At 40.8% G+C, this 20,678-nt stretch overlaps 1 protein-coding gene across 3 annotated transcripts in view; it reads right to left on the bottom strand.

Moving 5' to 3' along the window:
• The window catches only part of LOC101673521 (very-long-chain 3-oxoacyl-CoA reductase), a 325,507-nt gene that overhangs the window by 188,660 nt on the left and 116,169 nt on the right, over positions 1–20,678 (bottom strand). The window contains exons 5-7 of one of the 3 annotated variants that reach the window (XM_004763205.3): positions 19,330–19,394; positions 18,443–18,487; positions 975–1,009 (exon numbers count right to left, since the gene is read on the bottom strand). The exons of the other annotated variants lie outside the window; for them this stretch is intronic. Of the exons in view, the coding sequence (XP_004763262.1) occupies positions 975–1,009; positions 18,443–18,487; positions 19,330–19,394 (145 nt within the window). The remainder of the gene's footprint in view (positions 1–974; positions 1,010–18,442; positions 18,488–19,329; positions 19,395–20,678) is intronic. 3 annotated transcript variants of the gene reach the window in all.

The following is a 20,678-nucleotide window of genomic DNA, read 5'->3' on the forward strand; positions in this document are numbered from 1 at the left end:
CAATGGTGGGAGGCTATCGAAGTTAAATGAGTTAACACACATCAAGTCCTCAGTACAACACTTGGGACGTAACAGGTTCTCAACAAACATTAGCTGTCAACCTTGCCTGTAGCTGGTCACAGAGGTTTCTTCAAAGTAGGGTCTTTGGACTATGCCCTTTCCGAAGCTATGATTCTTTTGGATCTCCTCCAAACTCAAAGCTGTTTTGCAGAGGAAGGATGACTGTGAAGCCCTAAATTTAGCAAACGATCAAGCTAACTCAAGATGCAAGCCCAGATCTTTTCAACAGGTTTCTTTTGAAAGCCAAGGCATCATTCAGGCTTTTCCAAGGGAGAAACAGAGCTTAATTACAATTTTACACTTTGTGCTATTTCAAGAAGAAACTCTACGACACATTTCTCAATGAAAATGAAGACATCTAACATATTCTAGGGGAACCCCTCCCAAGCCAGAACACAAAGGGGGCTCCACGGTGTGGGTTTCTGTTCCAAAGGTAGGTTTGACATCTTATAACCATTTTATAACATACCTAAGTTCCTCATATATCCATTCACCCCTTAAAAACTAAACAACCAGAAGATGGGGTCTTGCTTTGTGAAACTCCACTGATTTTAGTTCTGAGAGCATATAGCTTTAAGAAGGCATTCCCGGGAATACCCCAGGAACTCTGTCCACCCCCTCAGAATAGCAGGCAATTGAGTTGGTGATGGTGACTCAGGCAGACTTTTTAATCCTGATCTAAAGGAACCACCACAACCTGGAGAGAGAAATAAAAAGGGAATCAAGTGGAAAAGGCCTCCGCCACCAGATGACTCATGCTCTACCGTGTGACTCGCCAGGCACATTACTCTGTTGCTAAGACATGGAGGATAGGTTCATTAGTCACTCTACTGAATTTTGCAAAGAAAGGATTCTCCCTATAAATAATCATGAGCTCTGTCTCTCTAGTGTTTGTGAGTGTGCTCGTGACTCACCTTTCCACCATACCGGGCAGCACCAATCGTGTCATCTGCAAAAGAGAAAACAAAACATTCATGATGGCTGAGGTTGCAGGCATCAGATAAACAGTGGAGAGAAGCCATTCTCAAAACAGAAGAGAATCACGAAACCACTCACCACTCTATAGACAGCAGTTTATTTTATATACTCTATAAAATTTGGCTGTGTCAAGATTGCATAAAAGGGGGCGCCTGGGTGGCTCAGTGGGTTAAAGCCTCTGCCTTCAGCTCAGGTCATGGTCCCAGGGTCCTGAGATCGAGCCCCACATCAGGCTCTCTGCTCAGCGGGGAGCCTGCTTCCTCCTCTCTCTCTGCCTGCCTCTCTGCCTACTTGTCATCTCTGTCTGTCAAATAAATAAATAAAATCTTAAAAAAAAAAAAAAAAGAGTGCATAAAAAGGAATCAGATGAAATCATTGGAGTTAACACTGGGAATACTTTCAGGAAACTTGGCTAAACTTGGCCTTGCCTGAAACCTAATACTGGCACAGAGATCTTCAAATAATTAAGGACTTAACAGTGAGCTCTAGTCTCCCAAAATGTACTCCTGGAAAGGGACATACGTTATCAAAGAGAGTATCTGTGAACCAAGATCCCTTAAGATTCCTAATCTTAAGTGCTCAAACAATCTTTTCCTACCAAAAAGGCCTTTAGAAGAATGCCCCAAAGTGACAGGTTGGCAAATGTTAAGTGTATCCTGACATTTCATTACCCTTGTTGGTCTAGCTAGCTGTGAGTAAAACATATCCTTCAAGAAAGTTAAGGTTATCTGTAATATCTTGAAACCAACAACAAAGAAAAATGACACCTGCATTTTCAAAGGGCCTTGGAATTGTTGATTAAATACATATAATGCAGGGCACTAGGATGGCTCAGTCGGTTAAGCATCTGCCTTCAGCTCAGGTCATGATCCCAGTGTCCTGGGATTAAACCCCACGTTGGGCTCCCTGCTCATGGGGAGTCTGCTTCTCTCTCTCCTTCTGCTCCCCCGTTCCTGCTTTCTCTCACTATCTCAAACAAATAAATAAAATCTTAAAAAAATACATATAATATGATGAGAGGCTACTCCTAAATTCTGTTTTAAGGTATTATTAACTAAGAACAGTTAAGACACCCACTGGCTTAATCAGGGCCATGTCTCAGTTAAGTACTGAGGTTAGAACACGAATTCTTGATTTGCAGGTATCATCAATTTTCTAAGAAGCAAATGCTGCTGCTCTGTCACAGAAAAGTTGGCACGCGTGCCAAACACAGGAATTTTAAGTGTTTTATCTTGAATACTATGTCTTAATGAAAACAGTGCTCTGATGAGAAAATAATTTTTTTTCCTAGAAATATTTTGAAGAAAGAAAATGTATTCAGCTTTACAAGGTAAAATCTGCTATGCAGTGCTCCCAAACCAGATGTCAAGCCGGGAGCTGCTGCATATACTTTTCCAGGAAAAACAAGTTCAAACTGACACTGCCGCATGAAAGACAGACTGACACACTGCCAACTTCGAAACAAAGAAGTGTCTTCAAAGCCTAGGGGAATCATGTTGACAGAAGTTTCTGGATTTGGCCGAATCTTCTGGCCCAGATTAAAAAAAAAAAAAAAAAGATATCAAGAGAAAGAGTTTGGCCTAAAGCATTCCATATCTCCCTCCTTCTTACATACGGGTCTATGTTTTTCATATTAAAGTCGTCTTCACAGAACAAGGGGCACATGCTCTCTGTGTTCTATAGCAGGAGATATGATTGGAAGTTACACATGCAAGTTCTCGGTCATGGCCTGAAAGTTGAGAAAAACACGTGTCCTCCTCCTGCCACATTCCTCCACCTGACGGCTGGATACATGCGGTGGAAGGAGCTAAAACAACCCACCTGAACCGCAAGCTGAGAGCTGTGTGATAATAGGGGCAGAGCAATGAGGGAAAGAGGCAGGATCCCTAATGACTGGAGAACTACTATGTCAAACCTTGATTTCCTACCCAGCTTTTTATATGAGAGAAAAATACTATTTTATTTAAGCCACTGCTAGGTCTCTGTTACAGCAGCCAAACCACTACTCTAACTAATAAAACTGACCATTTGTGTTGACGAAAACCAAGCGATGGTAACATTTTAAGACTCAAAGATCAAATAACTCCCAAAGCACACTTAATCAGAGATTATGCTGATAACCCAAATGGCCTCAGTATTTTATAATTTTTTACAACATGCCCCTGTTTCTTCTCTTTTCTAGGTCTGCTGACCCAATTCAGGATATGCCCCCAGGGCCTCAAACCCAACTGGATGGAGCCAAGTGAGAGAAAAAGCTGATTTCAGGGCTGGTCCTTTCAACACCATAGTTACCTCCTCCCTTTTCAGATGAAATAACTCTTCAAACCTGTCTACACATTTCCTAAGATGTGCCTTTTTATGGGAACACACTGCAATTGCTCAATATATAGCCACGGTATGTTCAGGTAAATGTGGGACACAGTCAGGTCCAAGTTCAAATCCCAGCCGTTCTACTTACTAGCAGTGTGATCTCGAGTTACTTCCTTCTCTGCAACATACATATGGATTATATAAAGAAGGCATCTACACTACAGATTATTCTTTTTTTTTTTTTAAAGATTTTATTTATTTATTTGTCAGAGAGAGAGAGCGAGAGAGAGCGAGCGAGCACAGGCAGACAGAGTGGCAGGCAGAGTCAGAGGGAGAAGCAGGCTCCCTGCGGAGCAAGGAGCCCGATGTGGGACTCGATCCCAGGACGCTGGGATCATAACATGGCTGAAGGCAGCTGCTTAACCAACTGAGCCACCCAGGCATCCCCCCCCCACTTTTTTTTTTTTTTAAAGATTTTCAATATAGATTATTCTATTCTGAATCTCAAACGAGGTAATGTTTGTAATGGACTCAGCACAGAGCTTGTCACACAGCAAGCCTCTGAAGAGGAATTAGTGTCCCTTATTGCCAGGAGGCACTATTGTTTCAGGATGCAGTGCCACTACGTATGTAGGCCTCCTTTAACCATGTCATGTCTGGCAGTATAGAGCCAAAAATAATGACAAAGTTTGAGGTCATCAAGTTCAAGTGACAACAAGTTTCTGGATAGTTCCACCAATACTGAAAAATACCTCAGTTGGGATGTTCTTGGGGTAATGGAATTGTTCTAAAATTGAATTTGGTGATGATTGCACAACTCTGAATTTATTTACCTATTAATTATACACAAAGTGGATGAATTTTATGGTTTATAAATTATCCTTTTTTAAATTTTATCCTTTTTATTTTTTTATATTTTTTAAAGATTTTACTTATTTATTGCAGAGAGAAAGAGAAAGAGAGAGCACGGGCAGGGGGAGAGGCAAAGGGAGACTCCCTGCTGAGCAGAGAGCCTGGTGCAGAGCTCAGTCCCAGGATCTCAGGATCATGATCTGAGCCCAAGTCAGATGCTTCACCCACTGAGCCACCCAGGTGCCCCTGAATGAAATTAAAAAAAAATCTTAACCAGGGGCGCCTGGGTGGCTCAGTGGGTTAAAGCGTCTGCCTTCGGCTCAGGTCATGATCCCAGGGTCCTGGTATTGCGCCCCACATTGGGCTCTCTGCTAAGCAGGGAGCCTGCTTCCCTTCCTCTCTCTCTGTCTGCCTCTCTGCCTACTTGTGATCTCTGTCTGTCAAATAAATAAATAAAATCTTAAAAAAAAATCTTAATCATATGAATGAGTTGAAGAGCTGGAATCACAAAACACAGAGGATGTTACTTTCTCAAACCTAGGAGAAAAAAGAGCTTTCAAAATGTTCTATGCATATCAACTATGGCCTGAGAAACACAAAACAATAAAAAGAGACATTCTTCAGTTTTGTCGAGGCCACGTTATGTACTCAAACCTGGGCTGGTGGATAGGCGCTCACTACCTAGCCAGAGAATACATGTACATATAAACAAATCATTACAAGACACACCATGAGTGGTACAACAGAGGTGAGAACAGAGGGCCCTAATGCTTTGGAGAAAAACTCGTTATGTCTGGGGAATCAGGTCTAGAGCTTCACAGATTATATTTCATTTAAGTTCTGAAAGAATAAATAGGAATTCATCAGGCGGAAAAAATATTCCAGTAGAAGGAATAGAATACAAAAAGGCAAACAGCTGCAAGAAACTACAATATATGCCATAGAAATGATGCACTGAGAAAACCCTTTGTTGAACGGAGCTTATAAAGAAATTCACGAGCATCCTGTTATCTATATGTCACGCAATTTGCGTATCGTACCACTTCACGGACAGCTTCCCATGCTAGCGCAAACAGACGTACTTCAAGCATATTAACCATCATAGAGTATTTTATTGTAAGAATATATTACATGCATTCCTAGCAAAATCTGAAAACATTTTTTATTCAGCACATTTCCTCAGGGGACCATAATGGTTAGCTAATGTAGGAGGTCCCCAAGCACTCCATGGAGAGAAGTGAGCATTCAGTCCTCCAAGACCTGAGACCACCAGAAACAGGGTAAGCAGATTGATAATAAAGACATTCTCATCCAATGGCAGGGAGGTGTGCCTGCGTGTGCGTAACATGTGCATGCATCTGTGCGTATACGTACACATGTGCATGAAATGAGACTTGTTAACTGAAGAGTAGCTAACTCTTCAGTTCACTGAGGTAGCCGCCAACTGTTTGGCCCTCCTACACAAAGAGAGAAAGGATGGGATTTGTAGACAATGATCAACCTGGAAAACAGCCAGCAAAGTCTATAGTCTTAGACTTTAAAAGAATATAGCAAAGTCTATATTCTTTTATTCTGACCAGGGATCTCAGAACTATTTGACTATTAACAAGTGGTTGCACAGAGTTGTAAAGTTTAATTCAGATTTTTTTCCCAAGACATAAACTTACTCTCCTAAATATAATCCATTAAGAAATACCACACGAGGGGTACCTGGGTGGCTCAGTGGGTTAAGGCCTCTGCCTTTGGCTCGGGTCATGGTCTCGGGGTCCTGGGATCGAGCCCCGCATCGGGCTCTCTGCTCAGCAGGGAGTCGGCTTCCCCCTCCCCCCCGCCTGCCTCTCTACTTGTGATCTTTCTATCTGTCAAATAAATAAATAAAATCTTAAAAAGAAAAAAAAAATCACATTAGCTGGGATATCGAAGAAATAGAAATGCATACATGGGAGCTATTTTTTCCCTTATACTGTGTGCATGTCATACATTAAATGTTTCCTTTCTGAATGGCAAAAAATTATCCACAATCAGAGACAAAATAACATCCCATAAGATAGAATCTTACTTATAAAACTACATCAATAGCTAAACATTAAATATTTTCTGGATGGTCTTCGATGTATGGGGACATATTCAAAATATACCTTTCCCCTCTCTGTTTTAGTAAGAAATAACTGACATAAGACATTGTATTAGTTTAAGCTGTAGAGCATAACGATTTGATATTATGTATATACTGCAAAGGATTACCACAGTAAGTTAACATCAAAATTATAGAACGGTGAATGAATTTCTGGTCCTCTTTGCATATGGCCATGCTAATCTCCATATCATTCCAATTTTAGTGTACGTGCTGCTGAAACCAGCACCAAAATGTATCCTTTATACACGTAAATTAAAACTCAAGAAGTTTAGGGGCGCCTAGGTGGCACAGTCAGTTGAACGTCTAACTCTTGATTTTGGTTCAGGTCATGATCTCAGGCTCCTGGGATCAAGCCCCACACTGGGCTCCACACCCAGCACATCCCTCTCCCTCTGCTCTTCTTCCTTCTTGCGTACATGTGCTTGCTCGCTCTCACTCTCTCAAATAAATAAATAATATTTTTTAAAAACCCAACCCTCAAGAAGTTTAAGTGACTTAACACAAAGAGGAAGGAAGAAGCAGTATTTTTGATGCCTAGCTATTAAAGGGCCAGAAATACTTGTTGAATGTCCAATGACCAAATAATCCATCAAGTCCTCTCATGAAAAATTAAATTCTTTTGCATTGATCACTGGCTTCTCCTTTTAAATTCTGGCTCTAAACTATTTCTCCTTGTCACAGAAGGGAACATCTTTTTTTGATCTGCCAAATAATAACACCACCAAAAAGCCTAAGAAAAGTTAACTTGAAATCTGCATGCTTTTTATAAACCTGATTAAGGCCTTCATCTGTTCTTAAATTCTCTTTTCTCCTAATCAGATCCTAATTCATCATAAATTTGACTTCAAGCCTTTTTCTTATATGTGTATACAAATAATTCTTAAAATTCTATGCATAAGCAAAAGAGAGGCTTCACTATGTTCACATTAAATTAAATTTTTTAAAAATTCTCTTTGACATCAAGTTTTACCTAGGATATTTTAACTAAGCTATTAGAAGTCTCATTTTACTTTGTAGGCACCGATTGGTATCTTGATATCTGGTTATTTATACCATATACCAAGCGTTTCTGTGAAATCTCACTATCTATCTGAACTCCATTTCACAGCTCACAAGCTGTTTCTGGAGTTAACTCAATATGCTAATTTTAGGCCATCTGCAGGTGATAATTGCTGTACCAGGAAATTTTTTGTTCCTCTTAAGATACTGCTAAAGTAAGGTTACCATAACTTCTAAGTTCAGTGGCTAAGAATATTAGAAAAATAGCAGTAAATATGGTTTCTAACTTGTTTTTTCCTGTGTTGAAGTTGTTTTCTTTTCTTTTCTTTTCTTTTTTAAAGATTTTATTTATTTATTTGACAGACAGAGATGACAAGTAGGCAGAGAGGCAGGCATAGAAAGAGAGGGAGAAGCAGGCTCCCCACTGAGCAGAGAACCTGATGTGGCGCTCAATCCCAGGATCCTGGGATCATGACCTGAGCTGAAGGCAGAGACTTTAACTCACTGACCCACCCAGGTGCCCGAAGTTGTTTTCAAAAGTGTAGAGCAAACACTTTAGTTACTTCCTAAAAAGTGATAAAAGTTGTTGCAGTAGTTCCCCTCCAACAAGAGCTTCAATTCTCTCCAAAAAACCCCAGATATTTCCTAGTCTATATGTATATATATATATATATATATATATATATATATATATTTTTTTTAGTGACCATTTCATCAATCCTCACCACAAAATATTCCAGAAGTCTAAAATAAAAGGGAGAAAGGTCAATACACATTATATTGCACCACTTTGTATGCAAGCTGGCCGTACTGTATACAAATACACAAAAATAATGAAAGTCTTTAGCAAGGACAGCTTAATTTAGAAGTCTTTCTGGGGATACACATAGTCAGTTTCAAGAGCAAAATATTTACTGGTATTTATTACCACAGTTGTATATATTTGGGCTGGGAAAATGAATGAGAGGCTGCTTTAGCTCATAAAAAAATCAGATCAGTATTATCAGATCATTTAGCTGAGATACCTGACTTAATGCATTGGCTGGCCTAAAAAAAAGATCTCTGAAAATGTTATATTAAAATGTAACCATCTTAGTATTCTTAAATATTTCTCACATTTTTTGAGCAATTATTTGCACTGTTTTCATAATTAGAAAAGCCCCTACAAATAGTGTTATTTCTGAAAGAAATTAACATGAATAATTTTTTTCTTTCACTTCTCTGATATCAGTAATCAAGAGCTCATAGAAGGAATTTTATTTTATTCCTGGAACCCAATTTAGGGTTCTCTGCATTTTAGTTTATTATGAAAATTTGTACAAGCAAATTATACAAATTATGCAAATTGTTTTACATGCAAGTGATTTAATTTTATAAGCAAATTATTTTTGTATCATGCAACCTCTGGTGTTTGGTCAGTTTCTGTAAAGACTAGGACATAGAAAATAGTCTGTAGCTATTTATATAAATAATTAGGTCATCACAAATCACCACTTTGTCCACATCTGCCCTGCCTTCTTGCCCAGAGAAATCTGCTTGGAGCAAACAGGATCTGAATTCAAGCAACTGAAACATGAACTCATACAAATTAGAAGAAAGGAGATATAAATGCCTTAAACAAGTTTTCAATCGGAATCATTAACAATGATTTAAAAAATCATAGTCTGATAGTGAAAAGAATCACATAAATTATGTAACAATAATGTTACACCATGCCTGTTTGGAAGAAATTAGAGGGTGACTCATTGGAAGTCATGCTGGAATGGCACAGCACATATTTCCTTTAGAAACTGTGTAATTTGAGCTCTGTGGTCCCGAGAATACAACTTCATTAGAAATTCTTAGAATGTCACCTGTATGACTAAAGCAATATTTACTGCACAGTGGGTAAAAAGCTTAATCAGGTAAAAACTTTTGAGGGCTTTGAGATCTCCAAGTATTATTTCATTTTCCTCTTTAATAATGTTTTAAGTATAACATAAAAAAAACACAAAGTTTTTCCTTTCATAATAAGTTGTTTTGATGTATGTTAAAATAATTGAACTAAAGAAAAATAAAAGAACTTTCCAGAACAGAGAGGGCTGCATGCCAATGGATAATATTGAATCGAAAGCCATAATCTTTACCTCTCTAAAAAAAAAATTAAAGAACATATACACCACCATTCACCATCTTTCCAACTTTGGCATATTATGACATGCTAAGAATTTCCATTACTTAAATTTTCCCCCAAATAAATTGACTTCTCAAAAGAGATTTTAGGAGGGGAAATCATTTCTAAAGTTTTCAAAGAGATTTTTACATTTTCATCCATATATAAGGCATTATAAATTAGCTTTGCTTTGAGCTGGGAAGAACTTTAGAACCAATCTCCAAGCACTCGTTTTTCACAGATGAAAGCTATGCAAAGAGTGGTTGTCAGGCCGTCTGGCAAACCCATCATTTTGTGGTTATGCCTGAGGAAGCCCTGTTACTATGACACCCTAAGGGCTAAATGTACCCAATTATTTGGAAATTTTTAGGAGCATAATGATAGCGGCTTTCAAAAAGGATTAAAAAAGACTCTAGAGACTAACTTGGAATGTCTTCATCTAAAAAGTCCCAGGTGGGCGTGAGGGCTGATGGTCATACTCTCCTTTCCCACAATTTATTAACTTCCCAGTGTCCTTAACTTAAATTCTTGGGGCAGCGTGGAGGAATGCATTCTTAGCATAATCTCTAAATTAAATACGATCAGAGGGATGAACAGAGATTCTTCTCATGGATTTCCAGATTATTGGAGGGCTCCCTCTACTGGTACCGTGTCACATGCCAAAGGCAAATGCCGGCAAGAAAAAGGCAACCAATGCTTCTCCTGGGCTTTTCATCCATCCAAACCTTTATTACCTATGCCACGGGTCAGGCATAGCATTCACACTTCTGGCTGAGCCACATACGATGAACACACAGCAGTGGGAGTAGGAAAAAAATAGCTTCTCGAAATCACGCAAAGCACTCCAAGTGCTTTGATTTCAGATAATAATAGGGAGAGGAGAGACTGATTGGGTTAAAACCATTCTAACCTTTCAACTCATCAAGCAGTTATGCAGTTTGAGTACATGGAAGGGCCGACATTTAATGCACAGGGGACTGCAAACCCACACGCCTGACAGGCCCGGGCAGGTGACATAAAGGAGCACAGCGTGCCAGACAGCAGGGGTTAGTGGGGACTGTGGTGAGCTGGAAAGGGAGGGCCTCACGACTCCGTGGCCCCACCTGCCCCTTCCTGGCATGTAGCAGTTCAGGTCTGGGTTCCCTCATTTTCAGATCTTCCCCAGGAGAAGTTAGACGTTGAGTCCCACTTCTGGAAACACTGCCTGAACCAACTGAGATATGTTGATAGCATGCACGCAACCCAGACTCTGGGTTTGCAAACTCTGGCCTAGAATCAGAAAGGGAACTCACCTTTGGCCCATCCCATTTCTGGCCGATCCAAAGATTACAAAGTTCTCACAATTTCCTTGAGTGTAAATACCAACAATGGGCCTAAGCTCAGCCTTTTAGGGCCACATACAATAAGTGGGTTCCTTATTCCCAAAGAAAGAGGATTCTCAGGGGTTTTTTTTAATCTTTTTTTAAAAAGATTATTTATTTATTTATTTATTTATTTATTTATTTGACAGACAGAGATCACAAGTAGGCAGAGAGGCAGGCACAGAGAGAGAGAGGGAAGCAGGCTCCCTGCTGAGCAAAGAGCCCGATGTGGGGCTTGATCCCAGGACCCTTGATCCCACCACCCTTCAGCTCAGGTGGTGATCCTGGGGTCCTGGGATATAGCCCCGCATTGGGCTTCCTGCTCTGAGGGGAGCCTGCTCCCTCCCAACCCCCCCCATCTCTGTTTCTTGCAAATAAATTTTAAAAATATAAAAACAAAATAAATCAAAAACAAAATCATGTGTCGTATGCCTGCCATAGGTGAGGCTCAGGGCTAGGGAATGGCAGAGAACAAAAAGAACACGGTACCAGCACTCAAGGGGCTTACAGTCTGGAGACAGGCACTAAACCGAACATGAAATGCCGAGTGAAGGAAAGCCGTGCTGTGTGTGACGAAACTCCAGGCCCGAGAGACCAGGGCGACTCTGGAAGGCTCCCCACCGGCCCCCAAGGACAGAAGACTATCAGTTGAGAACAGAAAGAGGAGTGGCATGAGTGAAGTGGGAGACAAGGGAGCTTCCAGAGAGGGCACTGCCCGAGGGGGCACAAGGTTCAAGAGAGTGAAGGTGCCGTGACCTGGATGCAGAGAAGTAGCGGGGCACAGAGCCAAGGGGAGATCTGGACGGGTGGGCAGCAGCCCTGTCAGGTAGCTCCCTCCTTAGAGGTCATATGAAGGAGAGAGGACTTGAGGGCAAGAAGTCCTTAAAGGATCTCCCGGGAAAGTGAGATATGACATGTAAAAGATCACTTTGGTTGGGGGACAGAGACTGCACTGGAGGGAGACAAGTTGGTGTAAAAACGCTGGTTAGGTGGGGCGCCTGGGTGGCTCAGTGGATTAAGCCGCTGCCTTCGGCTCAGGTCATGATCTCAGGGTCCTGGGATCGAGCCCCGCATCGGGCTCTCTGCTCAGCAGGGGACCTGCTTCCTCCTCTCTTTCTCTCTCTGCCTGCCTCTCTGTCTACTTGTGATCTCTGTCAAATAAATAAATAAAATCTTTAAAAAAAAAAAAAAAGGCTGGTTAGGCTGTTCCAGCAGTTCCCACTGAGAAGTTTAGGTCTTCAAATTTGGAAGGAATCATGGGGGATGAAAAGAAGTGAGCTGACTTCCAAAATACTAAGGAGGTAGAACTGACTGGCCTTGATTAGGGGTGTGTGCGTCTATGTGTCTGGGTGTGATGTCATGCTTCCTCTCTCCATGCTAAATACATCTAGTTTTTTCAGCCACTCCTAACAAGACATGGTTTCAAGCCCCCACTTCGGTTGCACATCTGATGAAGGAAAAACTAAATGCTGATCCCCTGTTTAAGACTCCTCCCCAGTCCCAAATAAAACAAACAAAACTCAGTGTACTTCAGTGTAATTGGAGGTTAATAAATTTTTACCTTGGGTCACAGCCCCACCTGCTTCCTTCCCTGCTCTGAGAGACGTAATGAAGAAGGCTGGAAGGCTCTCCCCATTTATCAGAACGGGAGCCTGCAGGTTTCCTGAGGAATTCAGGCACAGGCAGGGCCACTACCAAGCATCCACCTTCTCCCCCTAAGCCAGTAGCAGCTTCAGGATCCAGGACCATCAGAGGGAACAGGTTTCCCAGCCCTAGGTAAGAACTATAGGTGGTTTGGGTGGTATTGCTTGGGTAGTATTTATCTGAAAAGGAGTGAAGCGTCTATAGTATCTTGAGGTCCTAAAACAGTCATTAAAGGAATCTAAGAACCATTAGGCCTAGAGAAGGAAGGCAATTCTGAATTTGGCAGATGTTTAAACGAGCAACCTCAAATCCGAAACAAACAATGCAAGCAAGATCAGTTTTAGAACTTGTCTTTGAAGTGGTGTGGAGCTCGGTGTCCTGCCTGTTGGAAACCAGACCTGTATTTAGCTGCCTCTGGTATTGTGGGACTTCTTCCGTTGCCCACGATTTCTGCCATAGTCATCAACAGTCGTACAACAATCTCCTTTGCCAACTCTCAGTATTCTGAGACAGCAAGCCCTCCAGGCATAAAACCGCAGCTATTTTAGAAGAGTCTGGGTCAATATTTGGAGGCTTAATTATCTCTAAACGCCACCATATCTTGTCTGAAGGTCACTGTTCTTGAGGAGAAAAAGACTTACGTTAGATTTCAGTCATGGAGCATCTGAAATCATAAAGAAATAAAGCCCTGGCTAGTAGGACCTCTCTTCTAGTGTGAAGGCTGATTCCACCTCCCATATGGGTCAACTACAGAGAACTTCTACACCACCCCTCTCTCCAGCTTGGCACTTAACTGCTCAGCAGAGCACAAGAACAAGACGAAATCCACCCCTGAAGGATCTGAGAGCAAAACTGTAAGGCAAGCAACAAGGCTTTTAAATACCCCTGGGGCTACTCTGACCTGCAGCTTTATGTCTGTTAAGGGAAAGTCTCATTAAGCGGGGCTCAGACAATGGCCTGGGAGAGCCGAGCTGCACTCTATGATAACATATCAAGGTTAATTGATATGTCAAAACTATTCGGATTACTATTTCTTCCCCCATATTCTTTTGGAACACTCACCACCACTTCCTCTGGTGAGGACTCATTTCTCTGGTCAGGATATTTCACTTTGATGATTCCTCTGGAGGAATGTAGAACTTACGTGACTTTTTATAATCCTCTGACCTCCTAACACAGGAGCACATGGACCACGCCATAACCCTGGATCTGAGGGATCCAGGTCATTCAGTGCTCATCAAATGGCACAGGACCGCCAACAAGATGCTGGGGCCTTCCCCATCAACCATCTCCAGATTGGGGGAAGAAGCCCAAGGTTACAAGGGGGCACTAATCTCTCTGATCTTTCTAGGCATGCTTCTCGGCCAGCCGGCCCTACTGTATGGTTTGGTGAGGAGATAAAACTTGGGCCAGCATTGATGATGAGAAGAGGCTGTTTTCTTTCTTGTCTAAACCCATTTTCAATACTTGTGTTATGACATTAGGCAGCAGACACCCATGCCCTAGCTCTCTTGATGTCCAGTCGCCATAAAATCTTCTAAGATTCTAGAGCCAGACCAATTTTCATCTTCTTTTAAGTTACCCCAGGGTTCTCAACAGAAGTTATATCTCTATAGAAAATGGAGCCCTGGCCGCGGCAACATAACACAGTCAACTGAAGCACAATTCATCAAAATACACCAGAGGGGACATCACAGCAGCACCGAAGGACACTAAACCTGGGAGCCTTGCACAGAAAACCGCATCAAGGTGAATGCCCTTTTTTCAGTACAATGAAAATAAACAGAGAGACCATAAAACACAATGCCATGTCCCGCTGCCACTAGACCCGCCTTTCTAAATGTACATCAGATCACACCTTATCTCTGCTCTAAGGCTTCCTATGGTTCTCTCCATCCTCTCGAGCCCAGCACCCAAGCTCTTACACACTTGTGTCCTCACTCACCTTTCTGACCGCTGGTTGGTCAGCCACTGTACAACCCTCGCCTCCCGCTGCTTGAGTCAAACATTCTCACCCCTGAACACGCCCTAGTCAACTGTGAGGCCAAGATGCCAACCACACGGATCCTGTCTATAGCCCAACAAAGCCCATGTGGCTGTCCTGCAGATGGTCTTAGCTCCACAACGAATCAAGCAAGAGTTTTGAACTGTTTTTCCACCAAAAGTACACATCACACAGGTAAAGGAATATTCGTGTTTACACTAAAGATAAAGGATGATTATTCAGCTTGACGTAGAAGTCTTTAAATAATAAACTCCCTTAGTGCTTTGTAAATGGGACTTGACTTGTAAAAATCAGGCTTCCATACAAAAATGTGAAGCCCATATATCGAGCTCCTCTGGTGGTAACACTTGCCACCCATACGGTTCACAGTTGATATGATAGGACATGTTTAATAAGTCAGCGTGCATCCCCCCAACTCATTTCATGGGAACCAATAAATACGCCAACATGAAAAGAGAAAGTGGAAGAGGAAGAATGAAGTATTGGGAGAAGCATTTTGTGATCTGCCGAGATCTTAAGACCGGTACCTCATTCTTATCTCATTATTGTCAAAAACCTGTTGGATCTGTACTGCTTTATCCGCAATGCTCCCCCCCTTACATGACTCATCTTCAGAGCAGGGACATGAGGTGATCACCAACAGCACACCCTGCTCTGTGCTCATATGCTTCCTGGAGGATGCTGTGTGCAGCTGTGGAGTACAGCAAGCTGACTGGTTCTCATAGGTCAAGGTCAAGGCCCTGGCCTTTTATCATTAGTATTCTGTAGACTGTCAGCCAAAAACACATGTTCTGGGAGACGGAGGAGGTCAGCATTTTATATTATGAAGGAATACAAACATGTAAGTATTGACAAGCAGGACATTACAGGAGAAAATAAATTCTAACATATCGAGAGTAAAACTTTACACAGCTTACCTCACAGAGGAGTTAAATTTATCAGAGGAGATAAATGTATCAGAAGACTAAATCTGTAGCTAATATCAACAGTTCTATAAAATCAAATTTAAACACTTAAACATAGTTTTCATCATTAACTCATTAAAACATATTATGAAATACATGTACATAGTTTTAACACTCATTATTTTTAGGCATTTGGCCAGATGTACCTAGAAAAGATTATCAAAACAATAGTACACATCAGTCATTTCAAAACCATAAAACATACAAATTATAGACCAGAATGTTCATTTTGATCAAAAAACTTTGCTTGCTAAAAAATAAACTCACACTTTTACTAAAACTCTTCAATAGTAACATTCTTCAGGGCCCTTACTATGATCTGAGTCCTCTTCTAAGTGATTTGCACATACTACCTTGCTCAATTCCCAAAACACCTCTGTGAGGTAAAGAGATTAACACCCTCAATTTACAGATGAAAAACTGAAGCACAGAGGGCAAGTAATTTGTTCAAGGTCATACAACTAGTAAATTGTAGAGTTATTTAATTAACTTAAAACCTCACACAGATTATTGAGGAATGTTAACATTTATACAGGTGTGCCAAGGGAAATACCTTTTAAACTATATGTATATATTCATACAAACCCCGTTTTAAAAGCTTCCATTTTGTGTGTGGGTCTTGTTCCAAATAATCAAGGATCCGTTTGTTAGCAGTTTATCTCACTTAAACTAAATCTCATGTTAAGTAAAAAAAACCCCAGTTAAAAACAACAGTAGTAAAGATACTGTGATTATTTCTTTTAAAAAATTATCAGTCATGTTACAAAATAATTCAGATAAGGGGCCTCTCAGTAGCAAGCTATAAAATGCCACATGGTATGCAGACAGTCACAATGAAGCTTTCGTTCCAGTGGCCGGTTTATGTGAAACAACATAGTGCTAAAACTGTACAAAACCACATAAAACTGAATGAACTAAGCACAGCCTTACCTGAAAAGTTGGACAAGGCATAAGATTTTTGGGTCCCCACACTTGAAATTAAGCATGTACTAGATATGATTTCTCAGGACTTGAAGACACAAGGAGAATTTTTCTTTAGACATTCGCAATAGAGGAAATGATCAAGACCGTGCCATCAAGTGAAAATCAGTTAATTAAGTTCTTATTTCTACTTATCTGATTAATTCTAATAGTTTTGAGGTCAATATTTTTTCATTTCCTTAAATAGAGCATTTAAGAGTTACTGAAAATGGATGTGGCTTTTCTGTCAGTACAAGGGCTTCACTATCTGGGGTTTCACTTCCCAAGGTTTCAAGTTACCCACAGTCAAGAGGATCCTCCTTCAGACCTGTATCATAAGGTCAGCGGCAGCGGCACAGCGCCTGTGTCCCTCTCCTTGTTTGGTCTCATCACAGGCATTTTATCATTTCCCATCACCACAAGAACAGTGCACGAACACGAACAAGTACATACAATCAGATGTTTTGAGAAAGAGAGAGACCACATTCCCATAAACTTTATTACAATATATTGTTGTAATTGTTCTATTTTATTATTGTTAATCTCTTACTGAGCCTAATTTATAAATTAAACTTCATCACGGGTATAGGAAAACACATAGTATGCATAGGGCTTGGTAGTATCTATGGTTTCAGGCATCTATGGGAAACCTCAGAGCGCATCCCCTGTGGATAAGGGGGGACTCCCGTAGGTTCAAATTTGACGTATTTGACGTTGCCTATGGAAATTCTGCCTCGGGCAATATTTGCTGCTGGGCTAGGATGTATAACCAAGGTATGGTGCCTTACTCTGAGTGACTGCTAACACATAAGGAAAAGTGGTGCTCAGGTGCTCAGATTTGCTGCCTAATCTTCCTTTTAGCACGTCATTAGCTGTGGCATCTTCTGTCAGCACATACAAGCAATGTGTCTACCAACTAGAAACCAGAATTGATGAGGGAGCAGAAGGCAAGCTGAGGACAAAGCAGAAGCGGACACCCTGCAACCTTTCCCCCACCCCTCACTCCTGGGTAAAACACATGGGACACTCTTCCAGGAGTCTCCCAACTACCTTTTTTTTTTAAATTTTTTAATTTTTAATTAATTAATTTTTTAAATTTATTTGATAGAGATTACAAGTAGGCAGAGAGGCAGGCAGAGAGAGAGGGGGAAGCAGGCTCCCTGCTGAGCAGAGAGCCCGATGTGGGACTCCATCCCAGGATGCTCGGATCATGACCTGGGCTAAAGGCAGAGGCTTCAACCCACTGAGCCACCCAGGTGCCCTCTCCCAACTATCTTGAGGTTAATGCCTTACTAGAGGGAAACCCTTGACAATGCAAGGCCTCTGGTGTCCGGTATCTTATAGGTCTCTTTAGCATATAAAAGTTCTTTTGAAACCTCCCTTTTTCCTTACCTCCTCCATATAATATATATATAAAATCAGACACCCCTCACAACCTCAAGGCAGCTGCTCTTTCTGCCCACGGGCCCTGTCTCCATGTTTAAATAAACCACTATTTTGCACCAAAGACATCACCAGAATTCTTTCTTGGTCATCGGCTCCACAGTCAACCCCACTGAACCTGACTTATATTCTAAAATTGATCAGAATGATGTTTACGCGTGGCTAATAAAAACCACTCATTACTGTATAGCCCCATACTACTGCACAATGCTTTCACCACAACATTTAATTCATCCACTTACAGGGTCATGGGGGATGCGAAATGGAAATAATTTATCAGTGAAGGACCATGTGTAGAGGAAAACTTTGTAAAAATCAATCTTCGGCCTAGGTTGTTCATGTAGCCCCAGGACCTGCCACACTGTTTGTATAGGTTCAGTTGTTAAAAGGCAAAATTACACACTTATTTGGTTTTCAGTTCTCTCTACTTCCCAAAGACAAAAGGAAATAACCACCTTCATCTAGAATACATACTCATATGGAAACAGAAGCTGGCTGAAGTGCACGAACTGATCATGTGTTTTTAAACAGAACAAAACCAAAAAAGGAAGACATATTTATAAAGAAGCTACTTACCTTACAAACAGAAAGAACATTAATACTTATCAGTTTCTTGATGGTCTGAAAAAAGAAAATATTGATAATTTTATACACATATCATCATGTAAAATAACCATATTTTATATGTATATGCAAGTGATCTAGAGAACCACTGAATGTTTCCCTAGATAGAGAACTGGAAAATGACAGGAGTTGGGGTAGAAAAGCAAATTTTATTTACTTTTGATGTTATAGTACTTTTCTACCAAAAGCAGCAACTCATGTTAATAAGCAAAATTCAAGGTAGATGTAGTAAGTAAAATCTGGAAGCATAAGATACTAAATCTAAAATAAATGTGCTATTTTCCTTCTGCTAATATCAAAAGGAAAAATTATTGAATCTGAGATCCTCAACAGTTTTTTAAAATTCACATATTCTTTCAATGACTTGCTTTTCGAATTTTTATAAAGAACTATGCATGCCTCAAGAATACAGCTTTCATTTTGGTAGGTTTACTTGAATCAACCATATTGTTATATGTCATCAGATTTATGATATCTAAATTGGTGTTTAGAATCCTGATACTTAAAGCAAAGCTATATTGATATCATAAAAAATATAAATAAGAATAATATAATGAGTTATTATCAAACCTGGCATTATACTAATGAGGTTACAAACATTTTCTCATTCAGTCCTTCTAACAGCCCTATGAAGTTGCCTCCTTCATAGATATGGAAATGGACCCTAAGCATGGTTGGGATCATACCCAGGGTAAACTTCGGGAACAAGCAGAAGAGCAAGAATGTGAACCTCAGGCAGCTGGACTCCGGCGCTCACAGTGTGAATCATTATACCACACTGCCTTGCCAATTCTCGCATGCATTCTTTTTGTTATCGTACTATACAGAAACAGACTTACGTTGTCCAAGTCAGGAACATCCAAAAAGTATTCAGGATACTCATATGACATTCCCACATTGTTCACTGAAATTAAACAAGATCGTTAGCTGGCTGACATACACTTTATTTTACAGATTTATTAAAATAATGAGATTAATAATATCAAGACTAAAATGACACATACAGAGGCATGAAACACTGTGTATGGCTGGAGTGAACTTTCCCACACATTTCCATCTGAAATCTATCAGTGTATGTCTAGTTCAAATGTCTTCTCCTTCATTAAGCCTTCCTGTACCTTCCATCCATCCCCTGACAAAGGGACTTTTTATTTGCTTCAATTTCCATAACCCCTTGGAGTGTGTGTACATTCTGTTCTGTGAGTATTGTTTATTTGTAAGTATTGTTTGTATGTATTATTGTAAGTTACCTGTAAGTATTGTTTATCTCCCCTCTAGACACACATTTTTTTTTTAAGATTTTATTTAATTTATTTGACAGAGAGAGATCACAAGTAGACAGAGAGGCAGGCAGAGAGAGAGAGAGAGAGGAGGAAGCAGGCTCCCTGCTGAGCAAAGAGCCCGATGTGGGACTCGATCCCAGGACCCTGAGATCATGACCTGAGCCAAAGGCAGCGGCTCAACCCACTGAGCCCCCCAGGCGCCCCTAGACACACATTTTCATAATGTAGTAGAAAGAGCGAAGAGCACTACAGCATAGGGGACCAGACATCCGAGTTCTACTAGAAATGGAAAGCCTGTGACTTGGGATAAGTCATATCTGAGAGGCATCTCAGTTCCTTCATCTCTAACACAAAAGCTTGTTTAATCATTCAAGAAATATTTGCCATGGGACGCCTGGGTGGCTCAGTTGGTTAAGCAGCTGCCTTCGGCTCAGGTCGTGATCCCAGCGTCCTGGGATCGAGTCCCACATCGGGCTCCTTGCTCGGCAGGCAGGGAGCCTGCTTCTCCCTCTGCCTCTGCCTGCCACTCAGTCTGCCTGAGTATTTATTTATCTCCCCACCCCGATAAATAAATAAAATCTTTAAAAAAAAAAAAAAAAGAAATATTTGCCATACACCAGTGTACAAGACATGCACTAGGAACTAAGAAACACCAGGAAAAAAAAGGCAGTTTGTTGGTATCATGGAATATACTATGTTGTAGAAAGAGAAAGGCACTGAAGAAAAAGAATTAAACAATTATTTCATTGCAAAATACAGAGTGCCATGGGTGTCTGAACTTAATGAGGAAGTGAGGGAAGGCTTTGTCATGGAGGCCAAGAGAGTGGGCAAGGCTAAATGTCTCCAATGAAGCATCCATCCCCACCAGATCATAAATCCTGAAACACTATGTTTTAGTCTTTCTG

Source organism: Mustela putorius, unplaced genomic scaffold (assembly GCF_011764305.1).
Source record: "Mustela putorius furo isolate JIRA1106 unplaced genomic scaffold, ASM1176430v1.1 tig00003859_pilon_pilon_pilon, whole genome shotgun sequence".
Lineage (NCBI taxonomy): Eukaryota > Metazoa > Chordata > Mammalia > Carnivora > Mustelidae > Mustela > Mustela putorius.